Raw genomic sequence first — 14,312 nt, 5'->3', positions numbered from 1 at the left:
CAGTAGAGAACCAACAGATTTGCCTCTACGCCACGCAACACAATATAAAAAGTTCCCATTGAAAAAATTAACTGCCACGGGTAATCTTGCCACCAAAAAGGTTAAAATAAATAAATAAACAAAAAAAAGGCAAAACGGTAAGACAAAGACAGCAAGGTTTGGTTGTACTTTGTACTGTTGTAGGCTGTTCTTGTAGTAGTTTTTTTACTTGTTGTTTCAGTTCTTTGTTGGCTAAAATAGAAATTAATCCTCAGAAACCAAATCCAGAAATTCCTCGCTGTAAAACCATTTAATTTTAAACTTTTCTTCCTCATTCTGAGATCTGACTATTTTTTTTCTCTTTCTTCACACCACTCGCGTGCTCTTCTACTTCCACATTTCTATCTCTATCCCATTTGGTCTTACAGAGAGAGAGAGAGAGAGAGAGAGAGAGAGAGAAAGCTACATTAGTCCCTCTCTGAGCTCACAGAGAAAGATCTATGAGTTTTTCAACGCAGAAGTGGTAAGTTAAAAACGGAATGTCTTTCTGTTTCGTTTGGCCTTTTGTCTTCTCATACACACGACTTTTAATCCATTTTGTTTTTACTTTGTCTCTTCATTGTCTATTATGAAGATCTTGCCGTTTTGTCAACTTTGTTTCAAGTCCTTTATCCGTTTGTTTCTAAATCCTAACAAAAATAATGCTTCTGTAGCTTTTTTTTTTTTTTTTTTTTTCCTCCTTCCTCTGTTCAATTAGCTCCATAAATCGTCAGTTATATTTTCCTTTCCCCTTACACATTAAAATCACATTTAATTTTCTAGAATTGCGTTTATTAGATTCGTCAATTGTATAAATCTTTCTGTCAAGACCTCTTGGACTTTCACTCATTAAATTCTGGAATATATGTATCTACCTTTGCCTTGTTATTCCTAATCCTTAAGCACTTCTTTGTTTAGACGAGAATTGAGTAGAGAAGGGGAAATGGGCAAAAAAGGGAGTTGGTTCTCTGCAGTAAAGAAAGCCCTCACTCCAGACTCCAAAGAAAAGAAAGATCAGGTTTTTATTTCTAACTTCTACCATACACTACTCTTGAAACATTATTTGAAACCATTTTTTACAAGTCACTCTTTTCAAATCCCATGCTTAGCAGAAAACCCGAAAGCCGAAGAAGAAATGGTTTGGGAAGAAAAGCAACGGAGACTCAGACGAAGCCACCACGGTTTCCTCGGCAGCAGCGGAGCAAAACGAGGCTCCTCCGGCGAAGCTGAGGGAGATCGAGAATGAGCAGAGCAAGCACGCGGTCTCCGTCGCCCTCGCCTCCGCCGCCGCAGCCGAAGCCGCCGTGGCCGCGGCCCACGCCGCCGCCGAGGTCGTGCGCCTCACCGCTCCCCCGCGCTTCCGCGGAGAATCCAGAGACGAAATCGCCGCTATCAGGATCCAAACCGCTTTCAGGGGCTATCTGGTAAGTATCACGAGATTCCATCTCATTTTAAAAAAATGAGGAGTAACTCTCTCTCTCTCTCTCTCATTTGGATGTGTGATTGATGTTTGAAAGGCGAGGAGGGCGTTGAAGGCGTTGAGAGGGTTGGTGAGACTGAGGACGCTGATTCACGGGCAGTCGGTGAAGAGGCAAGCCAACGCGACGCTGCGGTGCATGCAGACTCTGGCGCGCCTGCAGTCCCAGATCCGCACGAGAAGGATCAGAATGTCTGAAGAGAACCTTGCATTTCAGAGGCAGCTTCAGCAGAAAACCGAGAAAGAGCTTGACAAGCTGAGATCCGCGGTACGTGTGTTTTTCGTTTTTTTTTTTGGTCCATTAGAAAAATAGCCAATTTAAACGTTTGACATTGCTAAATAGGTAACGTTTGGTAAATCTTAGGTAAATAACCACTTTCAGACGTAAATTTTAGGTAAATAGCCACTTTCTTATACCAATTATTGGTTATTTATCTAAGATTTACGTCTAAAAGTGGCTATTTTTCTATTTTTTACTTTTTTTTTGTATTTGAGTGGGAATCTAATTTTTTTTTTTTTGTGAATTTTCGAGCAGATCGGAGAGGACTGGAATGACAGCACTCAGTCCAAAGAACAAATGGAGGCTAAACTGCTGAGCAAGCAAGAGGCCGCCGTGAGGAGAGAAAGGGCGTTGGCTTATGCATTTTCTCATCAGGTTCTGTTTCCTTTGGATCAATTATTCGTCTGAATATTGCATTACTGTTTTTGTTGAGATTTTTTGGTTGAGAAAGGGCGTCGGCTTTAGTTTCTAATGAATTTTTTCCGATCGAAATGTATACATCTGTCTCATACACTATGGAGTGGCGAGAAAAGATATCGTTTACACCCCCGAGAGGCTCTAATTGGAGATACTATTGTTTCTGGCGCAATACTCTACCTTAGAACCAATTAAATTTACGGCGAAACCTAGAAATCGATCGCTAATCCAATTTGAGTACTTCTACAGGATAGACCGCACCAGGAAACCGAAGAGTAACAACAGCAAGTGATCCGATCGACTGTTATAAGAAGAAGAAAAAAAATTATGAATGAAGAAACTAGTTTGAAATAACTTAATAGCTACAACTCCTGGATGTTGTATTAGTCGGACTATATTCTTAATTATCCGATAATTAGACTAGAATATTAACGTACTGGATCCATATGTTACTATGCTTAGCAGACACTGAAGAACATTCCTAAATCGGCGAACCCGACGTTCATGGACCCGAGCAACCCGCACTGGGGTTGGAGCTGGCTGGAGCGATGGATGGCATCGAGGCCGTGGGAGAGCCGAAGCGCGGCCGAGTCGCAACAAGACCGAGCCTCAACAAAGAGCTCCGCAGCGTACCGGCGAGAGCCGAGGCGGGAGAGCAGAGCCTCGCCCCGGCCCCGCCACTCGCCCTCGGCCTCGTCGGTGACCGCGACAATGCGGACCCCGAAGGAAGAAGATTCTAGAAGCGGCTTCAGCGCCCAGTCAGAGCAGCGGGTGTACCGACGGAGGCACAGCATCGCCGGGTCGTCTGTGAGGGACGACGGCGACAGCCTCGCCAGCTCGCTGTCTTGCTCCTCCTCCGTCCCCAGCTACATGGCTCCGACACAGTCCGCCAAGGCCAAGTCCCGTCTCCCGAGCCCCCTCGGGTTCGACAGAAACGGGCCCACCACACCCGACAAGGGCTCGTCGGTCAAGAAGAGGCTCTCTTTCCACGCTTCTTCTTCCCCGGCCGGGCCCAGGAGACACTCGGGCCCGCCTAAGTTCGACACCACCACTACCATTATCAAGGACATTGGAGTATAGGTCTCATATTGCTAATGTGTATGTTTGTTGTGTGTTTTGCTAATGTGTTGTAGAATTGGGTTGTTAGGGGGTTGACATCTATGTTCAAAGTATTCTTATTAAATAATTAACTTTTTTTTTCTTTTCTTTTCTTTCTTTTAATTGTGTAGTAGTGATGCTGTAATTGATTCCTCTTATATGAGTTTCTTGTTCTCGTTTATTCGTATTATTTTCCCTGGAACATTCTTTCAGCCGAACATGTATTTATTACGGTGCTATTTTAGTCAAACGGAACATATATAACTAACTATTAGTAAGTGTGGTTACCACGCTGTGGTATTTGAGGCTACTAAGTCAAGGGGACTTTATTTGAGGACTCAAGGAAGACATAGTCACTGCCAACATTAACCTTGTAAAGGTTATTTTCATTTCACCAAAAGCTAGCGATAACGTTAAAATAAACAAGTTAGGTGGGATTGTTTATGCTATTATGACAATTGGGTCTTGAAGCGTGATATGTTCTTTATTGATTTACCGACGACGGTAAGCAAGCATTTATCAATGATGATATCATGGTAGGAGGACAGGAAACATGACCGACTAAACGAGAGAGAAATTTCAATACATTACATGACCTCAAAGTTAAAATATCAAGATTAGACATTTTATTTCAGAAATATCTAAAAATGAATGTCTCTATTTCGGACAAAAATACCCTTATAACCATTGAAGATTATGGAAACCAGGGAAAAGAGAAGAATGGACGGTCTAATCTTTTATTGATGAATCAAAGCATATTTATACAATAACTAAGATAACAACAACCACAAAATACTCGGAAATAACCTAGTAACAAACTAAGAGGATAATAGCGTGTATTACACGTAACCGCTCCTAGACTTTAGGGAAAGCTAAACTAACGCTAACAACCATGAATTATCCAAATAACTTCGACACTCCCCCTCAAGCTAAACTATACACATTGAACAAGTTTAGCTTGCAACACAAGTCACTGAACAAAGGTGAAGGAAGAGCCTTTGTCATAATGTCAGCAATTTGTAGACGAGAAGGAATGTGATGTAGCTTGATGTCTTCATTGTCAATCTTCTCACTGATGAAGTGCTTGTCAATCTCGATGTGCTTGGTGCGATCATGGTGAACATGGTTCTTTACTATGCTAATAGCGGCTTCATTATCACAGTGAAGTAGAACCTGAGAGTCATAGGGAATCTTCAAGTTGCTGAGTAGTCGTCTGAGCCAAATTCCTTCACATATCCCTTGAGCAAGAGATCTGTACTCGGCTTCGGCACTGCTGCGTGAGACCACTGAATGCTTCTTACTTCTCCAGGTCACCAAGTTACCATACATAAAGGTGCAATAACCTGATGTAGATCTTCTATCAGTCTGAGAACCACCATAGTCAGCATCAGTGTAGACTTCAATACTTTGACTGGGACTCCTCTTGAAGAACAAACCTTTTCCTGGAGTTCCTTTGAGGTAGCGAAGGATTCTGAACACAGCTTCCATGTGAGATTCCCTGGGGTTACTCATGAACCGGCTCACAGCAAACCCAATGTCTGGTCTAGTGTTTGCCAGGTAGATCAGCTTCCCTACTAGCCGTTGATATCTTCCTCGATCCACTGCCACATCAGTCTCAGCTGCATCAAGCTTGAGCTTTGGTTCCATAGGAGTCTCAGATGGTTTGCAGCCACTCATTCCAGTTTCCTTTAGGAGGTCAAGGGTGTATTTTCTTTGAGACACACAAATACCCTTTTCAGATCTGAGTACTTCCATACCTAGGAAGTATTTTAGTTTTCTCAAATCCTTAACCTCAAACTCTGTGGCAAGTATGTGTTTGAGATTGACAATTTCTTCCTCATGATCACCTGTGATTACAATGTCGTCGACATAGACACTCAGAATTGTAATTTTACCACTAGCACCATGTTTGGAGAAGAGAGAATGATCAGCTTCACTTTGAGAGTATCCAACTTTCTTCAGTACCAAGGAGAATCTACTGAACCAAGCCCTAGGACTTTGCTTGAGTCCATATAGGCTTTTCTTCAATTTGCAGACTTGTCCTTGAGAATGTTGACCTTCAAAACCAGGTGGAATATCCATGTAGACTTCTTCTGTTAGCTCACCATTTAGGAAAGCATTTTTGATGTCTAACTGGTGCAATGGCCAATCAAGGTTTGCTGCTAGAGAGAGTAAGACTCGAATAGTATTTTGCTTAGCCACAGGAGCAAATGTCTCTTGGTAATCAATACCATAAGTTTGAGTAAAACCTCTAGCAACTAACCTTGCCTTGAACCTCTCAATGGACCCATCAGAGTTGTGGTTGATAGTGAATAGCCAACGACAGCCTACAGTCTTTTTCCCAGGTGGCAGTGTGGTGATGTCCCATGTGTCATTCTTCTCTAGAGCACTGATCTCTTCATAAGTGGCTTGCTTCCATTCTGGCTTTGCTAGAGCCTCTTGTATTAAGGAGGGAACCTGAGCTTGATCAATCTGAGTGAGGAAAGCTTTGCAACTTGCTGAGAGGTGACCATAGTACAGAAAATCCTCCATCTGATAAGGTGTATGAGCTCTAGTAGACTTTCTCAAGGCAATGGGTAAGTCATCATCATGTAAAGAAGAATCTGATTGAGTGTTACCTGGATCATGCTTGTCATCAGTCAAGGGACTAGGTTCCAATGATTGGTTGGCTTCAGTTTCAGATGATGGTGGACTTTGTGAGGTGGGAGTTAGACTTTCTGGCATGGAATCTGTTTGGACAGGCTCAATGTGAAGTGGCTGAGGCACAGGAGGAGTATTTTTATCCTGAGATTCTATAGAATTCTCCCCCTAAATCGAAGTGTAGAAAGGACAGTTTTCTAGGAAGGTAATGTCCATGGTGTGAAAATATTTTCTGAGAGATGGTGAATAGCATTTGTACCCCTTTTTTGATGGTGAATAACCTAGGAAGATGCATTTCAGGGACCTAGGATCTAGTTTGTTCTGGTCATATAGGTGTATAAATGCTGAGCATCCAAACAGTTTAGGTGTGATTGTTGACAAGAGTTTAGAATTCGGAAAACTCTCAAGTAATTTCTGACAAGGAGTTGAGAATTTTAGGACCCTTGAGGGCAGTCTGTTTATGAGATAAGCTGCGGTTAGGACAGCCTCTCCCCAGTACTGTTTAGGCACATTAGTAGTAAACATGAGTGATCTAGCTACTTCTAATAAATGCCTATTTTTCCTTTCCGAGATTCCATTTTGTTGAGGAGTTTTAACACATGAGCTGGTGTGGATAATACCATTTGATAGGAAGAACTCACTCAGGATTGAGTTGAAAAATTCTGTGCCATTATCTGAGTGAAATATCTGAATTTTTGTGTTGAATTGTGTATGGATCATCTGATAAAATTGTTTGATGAGACTAGGAGTTTCAGACTTGTTTTTCATTAGGTAAACCCATGTGAGCCTAGTATGATCATCAATGAGAAGTATAAACCATTTTGCACCAGAAATGTTAGGAATCTTAGAGGGTCCCCAAATATCACTATGAATCATTGTAAATGGCTGAGATGGCTTATATGAACTAGGCACATAGATTTTCTAGTGTGTTTAGACAAATGACAAATATCACATTGCAAATGTTTCAAATTTGAATTCATGAATAATGATGGAAAGAGTTTTGAAAGGTACATAAAATTTGGATGACCAAGTTGATAATCTAGCAACATGATCTGCTCCTTATTTGAACCCTTATTGAATTTTGTCATCAAACAGCTAGAATTTTGTGGGTTTTTGAGTAGGTAGAGACCAGCCTTGACCTCAGCACTGCCAATCATCTTCCCCGAGACCCTGTCCTGAAACACACAAGAATCCTCAGTGAAGTGAGTAACACATTTCAGATCCTTATTTACTTTATGCACAGACAGCAAATTGCAATTCAACTTAGGCACGTAGAAAACTGAGTTGAGTTGCAATGATGATGAGATCTTAACAGTTCCAATGCCTTTTACATATGAGATAGAACCATCTGCTATGATGACTGTGATTTCTCTATCACTTTCATGGTATGAGGTAAATAAATCACGGTTACCAGTCATGTGATCGGTTGCTCCAGAGTCAACTATCCATGAGGAATCATTGTCAGTTTTGGAGTGGAAAACCAGTGAGATATTACCTTTCTTCACCACAAGTGCACCATTAGTAGAGGTCTGAGGAGCTTGCTGTGATTGACTGATCAAGGCTTGGAGAAGATCTAGCTGCTCCTTGCTGAATGGAGAGGTGGAGACCGAGTTTCCCTTGTGTTCTTGCTCTGAGTTGGACCTTCGAGGCTTCCAGTCGAGGGCTTCCCATGTATTTGCCAACAGGTGTCCTTCGAGTGTCCTGGCTTGTGGCAATGATCACAGTAGGGTCTCCTCGAGCCCTTCCTATCTGTATAGGCCTTGGCTGCTTGGCTTTGGCTGTCACTTGAACAGATGAGCGCTGAGACTTCATTGCTTGTTGGTGAAGCATCTCCCATCATGACTTTTCTTCGACTCTCCTCATGTCTGATTGAAGAGAAGGCTTCTCTCAGAGAGGGTAGTGGCTTGGTGCTGATGACCCTTCCTCTAGCCTCATCAAGGTCTTTGTTAAGGCCAGGCAAGAATTTAAAAACTCGTTTGGTCTCAACAATAGACTTGTAGAGTTTGGCATCGTCAGGGCAGCTCCATGAGTGTGTGTCGAGGAGATCAATTTTCTGCCAATTACGTGTGAGAGAACTGAAATATTGTGTAACTGAGTATTCACCTTGTTTGATCTCATGAAGATGACTCTCAGTTTCAAATACTTCTGAGGTGTTCTCTGAACTAGAGAAGGTAATCGTTGCAGCTTCCCATATTTCAGCTGCTGTGGGATACAACAAAAAATTCTCCCAATCTCCGGAATCATAGAGTTGATTAGCCATGACATGACCATGTTGTTGTTGGCTTTCCATGGTCTGAAGGCTGGATCATCTTCCTTGGGTGTGACTGTCGTACCTGTCAAGAAATCATCTTTGCTTTTTCCACAAATAAACATCATCACAGATTGAGACCATTGGAGATAGTTTTGGCCCGTGAGTTTGTGGTTGGTTATTTGTTGGGAGAAATGGTCAGTGTTTGGCTGATTTTGGGTGGCTTGGGTTACAGGAGTGATGGCAATAGAGGGTTCAGATAAGGTTGTTGATGTGAGACCTTGTATCTGGTGTACGTACTTCGTCATTAGTGCTCTGATACCATGAAGATTATGGAAACCAGGGAAAAGAGAAGAATGGACGGTCTAATCTTTTATTGATGAATCAAAGCATATTTATACAATAACTAAGATAACAATAACCACAAAATACTCGGAAATAACCTAGTAACAAACTAAGAGGATCATAGCGTGTATTACACGTAACCGCTCCTAGACTTTAGGGAAAGCTAAACTAACGCTAACAACCATGAATTATCCAAATAACTTCGACAACCATATATCATCGTATGCCACGATTGTCAGAAGAGCATTTTTGTGTGAAATAAAGATAAAAGTTCATTTTTAGATTTTTTTTGAAGTATGAGACTTAGTTTTGACATTTTGTTAACTTTGAGGTCCACGTAATGAAATTTCTCAAACGAAAATGGATAGCTTGTAGATATATTTATCGTTTTCTACCTCTTTTTATATGAAGAAAAAATAGTTCCTAGTTTGGTTCAGTGAAAAATTATACGTTACCTTAAAAATGAAGTCGTAAGTTTAAATCTACCAGATTATAAATGTTACTCAAATACAGAATTGTGTTTTACAAATGTTTTAAACCGTTAAATTTTTAATATATATATATATATATATATATATATATATATATATATATATATATATATATATATGTGTGTGTGTGTGTGTGCATATATGTATATGCATATATGTATTTTGACTTTTGAGAGAGGGAGTATAAAGTACAGGAAGTTGTATTTGTAAAAAGAGACTTTCTCACCTTAATGAAAAACTCTTAATGTTTATAAATCTTGTTGTACTTCAATGAGTAAACTATTGTTCATATTGCTTCCTCTGGAGATGATAGTTATGGTATTTGTGTACTTCTTCATGGTCGCTGTTACTTGTTGGGAAACCTTATTTTGAAAAATCAAGTAAATAAAAATTAAAATACGGCAAAATTAGTACATTAATGTATATGGTTTCATGTCATGCTAATATGGGTAAGCTTTTGTGATGCGCGCCAACTCCACTATTCGTAATTTTTTTTTAAATCTCGATTTGTTGTATTCAATTCAAATTATTATGTTTCAATTCAAATATATTGAGTATAACTTTGTTAGTAGTGTTAAGTATGTGGATCATAAGTCCATATTTGTAAGATATTTAATCAAATTCTCCTTTCCCTCAGAATCGCTCAAAAGTCAATTGAGTTGAAACTAAATAAGTTAAGCTTATCATTTTTCGAAAAGATTTGATCAAACTATAAGTTAGAATCAATTCTTCAAGGAGAACGATGTTTGTCCCTACTTTTATATTGATAAACTTATAAACCGCTTTCATATTTTTCTCTTTATAAAGCCCCATATTTATATATAATTTTAATATAAAATTATATATAAATGCCCCATATTTATATATAATTTTATATTAAAATTATACATTAATTTAGAAACAAATTTAAAATACGACCTACCGCTCAAATAAATGGGGCATCTGTGTGTCTATATCTCTCGAAACCTATCAAATAAATTTTGTGTATGTTTTCAATCAAATGACAATTTTTTGCCTAAAAGATTTAATGTAGTTTTTGGACAAAAGTGACCATTTTCATCACGAATAAGAGGACAGAATGAAAAGGTACATGTATGAACCCCTTAAATTGGCCCATATGGGGCGTAAGAAATAAATTGTTTATATTGTCCAAAGTTAAATCAAGAAACATGAATGTTAATTACTGTAAGAGTGATTCTTTACTCTAAGATTGGATTTGATGAGCATTATGATGATTTTTTTTCAATCATAATCATATTCATGGGGGACACTAAACCTGGGCATGTGAAAGGAAATGCATTTCCATTTCCATTTCCATGAGGCACAGAATTCTGAGTTTGATTGGAATAAATTATTCATTCCAATGTTGACCGGAATTCCACTGGATTTGGAAATAGAATTTTCATTCCATGTATATGGAAATAAATTTTCTTCCGGTCATAAGATATTCATTTTTGGCACAATTTAGAGCCGTTGGATTTGCAACTGCCTCAAATCCAACGGCTCATAATTTTTTTTAAACATACAAAATAAAGTTATGTAAGGAATCATTTTCGCCGGTGGAAGTCAACATCCGTTCATCCACTAGAAGGAAATCCTTCCGCTCGAATTTCAAGGCCGGAATGAAGGGATTTCCATTCCTCTTCCGTACCATAAGCCTAGGTTTAGGGGACACTGGTGGAGCCCCGGTTTACTTTAAGATAATACAGTTGCAATTTTTTTTTTTTTTTTGCGATATAAGCCACACAAACATAAGTGTTTGCGTTTTAGCCAACGTTTTGTAAATTTTTCGTAAATAGCCAAAAAAAATTTGTAAATATTTCATAAATAGCCATATTTATTAGAAATTTACTCTGCGTTTTAGGTTATTTTGATAGTGTAAATAGATTTACGTGGCTATTTATAAAAAAATTAACGAAATATTGGCTATTTCAAAATTTCTAACATTTCATATGGCTAGATAGCCACTCGACCCTTATTTATTTTATTTTTTTTAGGGAAGCAACAAAATTTCAAACCCTTGAAAATTTGGGCGAATATCAAACTTAATGACTGAAAAAATAGCTATCAATTCCACAACACATATCGAATTTATGAACATAACATTTACATCAACAATTCAAAACATTATGTAAAACATAAAAACTTAGAAACTAGCGAGTCATAATCAACCGTTGGGATCAAATCAAACATGGAAAGAACTTGCTTTGATATCAAATTGAGGTTAATTAACATTAAAGGTGCAAAATAAAGAAAACATAATAGTTCTAATATAATAATAAAACTCCGGATCTAAATTTTGGTTCTACAATAATAATAGGGAGAATACAAAGATATATACCGAAAGACCCAAGTTAGTGAACAAGAGTCGTTAAAAAAAAAACAATTACTAGAACAATTTACACAATACAAAAAAATAATCAATAATAAATTCACATATGAAATTACGTTTCAAGTTTTTATTTTTATTTTATCAAAAAGTCACATGTAAAATAGTACGAGTACCTATGTTGGTCTAGTAATAATTTCATATCACCTTCAAAATGGAAATCGTGAGTTCAATCTCCACAAACGTAAATGCCTTTAAAAAAAATAGTCAAATGTATGATGTAGCAACGAATCTATATGTTATTTGCCGAATTTATCCCGTTAATTATTTAAATTATTTAGAACGAATAAAAATCATCTCTCTCTCTCTCTCTCTCTCTCTCTCTCTCTCTCTCTCTCTCTCTCTCTCTCTCTCTCTCTCTCTCTCTCTGCGCGTGTATGTGTGGACATGAAGGACACCAACAAATACCTTTTTTTTAGGAAACCAGCTGCTGTTATTATTAACTTGGCAAATCAGCCTTAATGTCAGAGTACAACCATGGTGGAGCTTCATCGAGCCATACAACCGAAGAATCAAACTTTAGGGAATACTTTGCCAGCTTATGAGCTGGAATATTGCAGATACGCGGGATGAACGAGAAGTCGCAGTTTACGAAGCTATTGCTGAGGCATTTGATCTCTTCAACAAGCATCCCCAGTATGTTGGTCGTAGAAGAGTGTTTGTATTTTAAATTACCTACGCATAATAAAATGAGCAATATTTATAATTAAACGAAGGTACTTTTTTCTCTTTGTTCGAATAATTTCTTATCTAATTAGAATTTTTTGAGCATTTTTTTATTTACTCGGTGTCTTTTGAAAAAGTATATAGGTTTAAAAATTTGTTACCACATTTCTTGATTATTTCTATTCAACGTATTCATGATAATTTTTTCTTTTTATAGTGAAAGACGATGTCAAATTTCTCATCTTCAGTGGTTTAAATTAGGTAAAATTGATAGGTATATGTTAATGGTTTTGTAATTTGATATCAATTCTTGTCCACCTTTTTCAACTCTAATTTTATTAAAACAATTTTTTGGTTTGTAGAATGTTTGTTCACGATCATATAGACTTAAATTATATATACATTTAGACCATCTCCGATGTAGCGCTGCACTGTTAAATGCTTATTTTTTTATTTTTTTAAGTTTTAAAATTTATCCAAATGCCCAAATTTCATATAATTATTTAATATTTATCCCTAAAATTATTTAATTTAGATAAAATTTATTATTTTGCATAATTTGAAAGACAACAATATTTTAAAATACAACAATGATATTTGCACATTGCAAGAAAATTATAATATTAAAACGGTCATAATAAACTAATACCAAACACAATTACATTAGCAATTTGAAAGAAAATCAACAAGAAAACTCAAAAGACATTAAAAAGCACAATACAACAAAATAAAATTACAATAGATAAACTAATATTCTGGAAGATTAGTGTCGGATCCCCAGAGACCGGTAAAATATTGAGAATATGAATCAGAAGTCGGAGGTGGTGCATGGGATTATTGTTGTTCAAGCCTCTTTTGTATAATTTTCGCTCGTTCGGCTTGAACATATGCCCGAAACCGTGGATCTGGTGTTGAACTTAAATCCCGGAACAATATTTTATTTTCTTCCTTGATTTCTTTCAATTCCAAGTGGCGTTGCCTGATAACACTTGTCTTCTTCAATTGCTCAAGAAGTTCTTTATTTCCTTCCTCAATACCACTAATTCTAGACATTATTCCATCATCCAATTTTTTTTTTAATTTGGCTTTCTTAACCCCAATCGGCCGTTCATGAGGAGATGGATGTCTAGCAGATTCAGGAGTTGGATTTTCTGACTCTTGTGGGCAAGATGAACCTCGAGATGTTTGTCTTGCACTTGAGGCTCCATCTTGGAATTTTCCAAAATTCTTAATAATGTTCCACACATGATCAAACTTCCAACTTTTCTTGAATTTTTCATCTTGTGAAAGCAATATTTTAGCTTGATCCATCTGAAAGTTGATAAAACAATGGTTAAGTAAAAATCTAATCGTGAGAAAACAATAAACTATAATACTCACAATATCTTCAGTTGAAGCACCACTTGGGTGTCTATTCTCAATTTGTCGAATGCATGCATGCGTCTTCCTTGTAGCTTTCTCAATCACTTGAATACGGCATTGGATTGATCGCGTCGAACGCATCTATGAATCCGGACTTTTGCCGTTGTTGTAAGCTTCCGCAACACGAGTCCAAAACTGATCGGATGATTGGTATATACCGATGATTGGGTCTTGCGAAATCTCCATGTAAACCCTACAAAGGAGTTTGTCTTCGTACTCGTTATAGACAAATAAGAGATAAAGATGCACACATCGCACTTCGGAATGCATTGATTGAGAACTTGTGGGAAGAGTATTCTAATTCCGAGTCATAATTGTTTGTGTTAAAGTTACTTTTATTTGTTGTGTTGTAGTTTGTTTTACTTTATTTTAATTGAGTTTTGTTGTATTTTTTTATTTTAATTGTGTTGTGTTGTATTTTATTTTTTGTGTTGTGATTTTTATTTAATAAAATTTTATTTTATTTAATGTGTATTTATATTTATAATTATAATTAATTTATAGAGTAATATTTTACTCATTATCATAATTCTTCTAAGTTATCTAATCAGTAATAATAAAAAATATATAGGGGTATAAGTATAAATAAGAGATAAAGGGGGATAAAAATAGAGTGAAAATAGAGTGGAAAATAGAGTTCGGTTGGATAGAAATCACTGTTTACTGAAAAATATAGTGAGAAATAGAGTGATTGGTTGGAAATGGCCTTATAAACGGTTATATAAATTTAGTAATGATTGGTATTAACTTATTTCTTATACTTTTTCATTCTTCTATTTTCTTTCTCTCATCTTGTATAGACTTTTGGCGAGTTTCTCGTG

At 37.3% G+C, this 14,312-nt stretch overlaps 2 protein-coding genes across 3 annotated transcripts; one reads left to right on the top strand and one right to left on the bottom strand.

Annotated features, from left to right (window-relative positions):
- Window positions 1-248: 248 nt before the first annotated feature.
- On the top strand, window positions 249-3,492 carry IQD3 (IQ-domain 3). 2 transcript variants are annotated; one of them, XM_089603791.1, is made up of 6 exons: window positions 249-502; window positions 937-1,036; window positions 1,128-1,442; window positions 1,536-1,763; window positions 2,031-2,150; window positions 2,658-3,492. In XM_089603791.1, exons 2-6 carry the CDS (start codon window positions 962-964, stop codon window positions 3,270-3,272), a joined length of 1,353 nt encoding a protein of 450 aa, XP_089459917.1. In that variant the 5' UTR covers window positions 249-502; window positions 937-961; the 3' UTR covers window positions 3,273-3,492. The 2 variants fall into 2 exon arrangements, with proteins under 2 accessions (XP_089459917.1, XP_089459918.1); XM_089603792.1 differs by having other exon boundaries at window positions 252-502; window positions 1,131-1,442.
- A 4,011-nt stretch (window positions 3,493-7,503) lies between these two features.
- Window positions 7,504-8,486, bottom strand: LOC149379380 (uncharacterized). The gene is made up of 2 exons (XM_089604000.1): window positions 8,034-8,486; window positions 7,504-7,983 (listed from the first exon to the last, which is right to left on the bottom strand). The coding sequence occupies exons 1-2, from the start codon at window positions 8,484-8,486 to the stop codon at window positions 7,504-7,506; spliced, it is 933 nt and encodes a 310-aa protein (XP_089460126.1).
- Window positions 8,487-14,312: the final 5,826 nt, after the last annotated feature.

Source organism: Urtica dioica, chromosome 12 (genome assembly GCF_054948205.1).
Source record: "Urtica dioica subsp. dioica isolate 48M chromosome 12, U.dioica_male_clone48M_v1_H2, whole genome shotgun sequence".
Lineage (NCBI taxonomy): Eukaryota > Viridiplantae > Streptophyta > Magnoliopsida > Rosales > Urticaceae > Urtica > Urtica dioica.
Note: the sequence above shows the minus strand (reverse complement) of the source record. Positions and strands in the feature narration are given on the sequence as shown.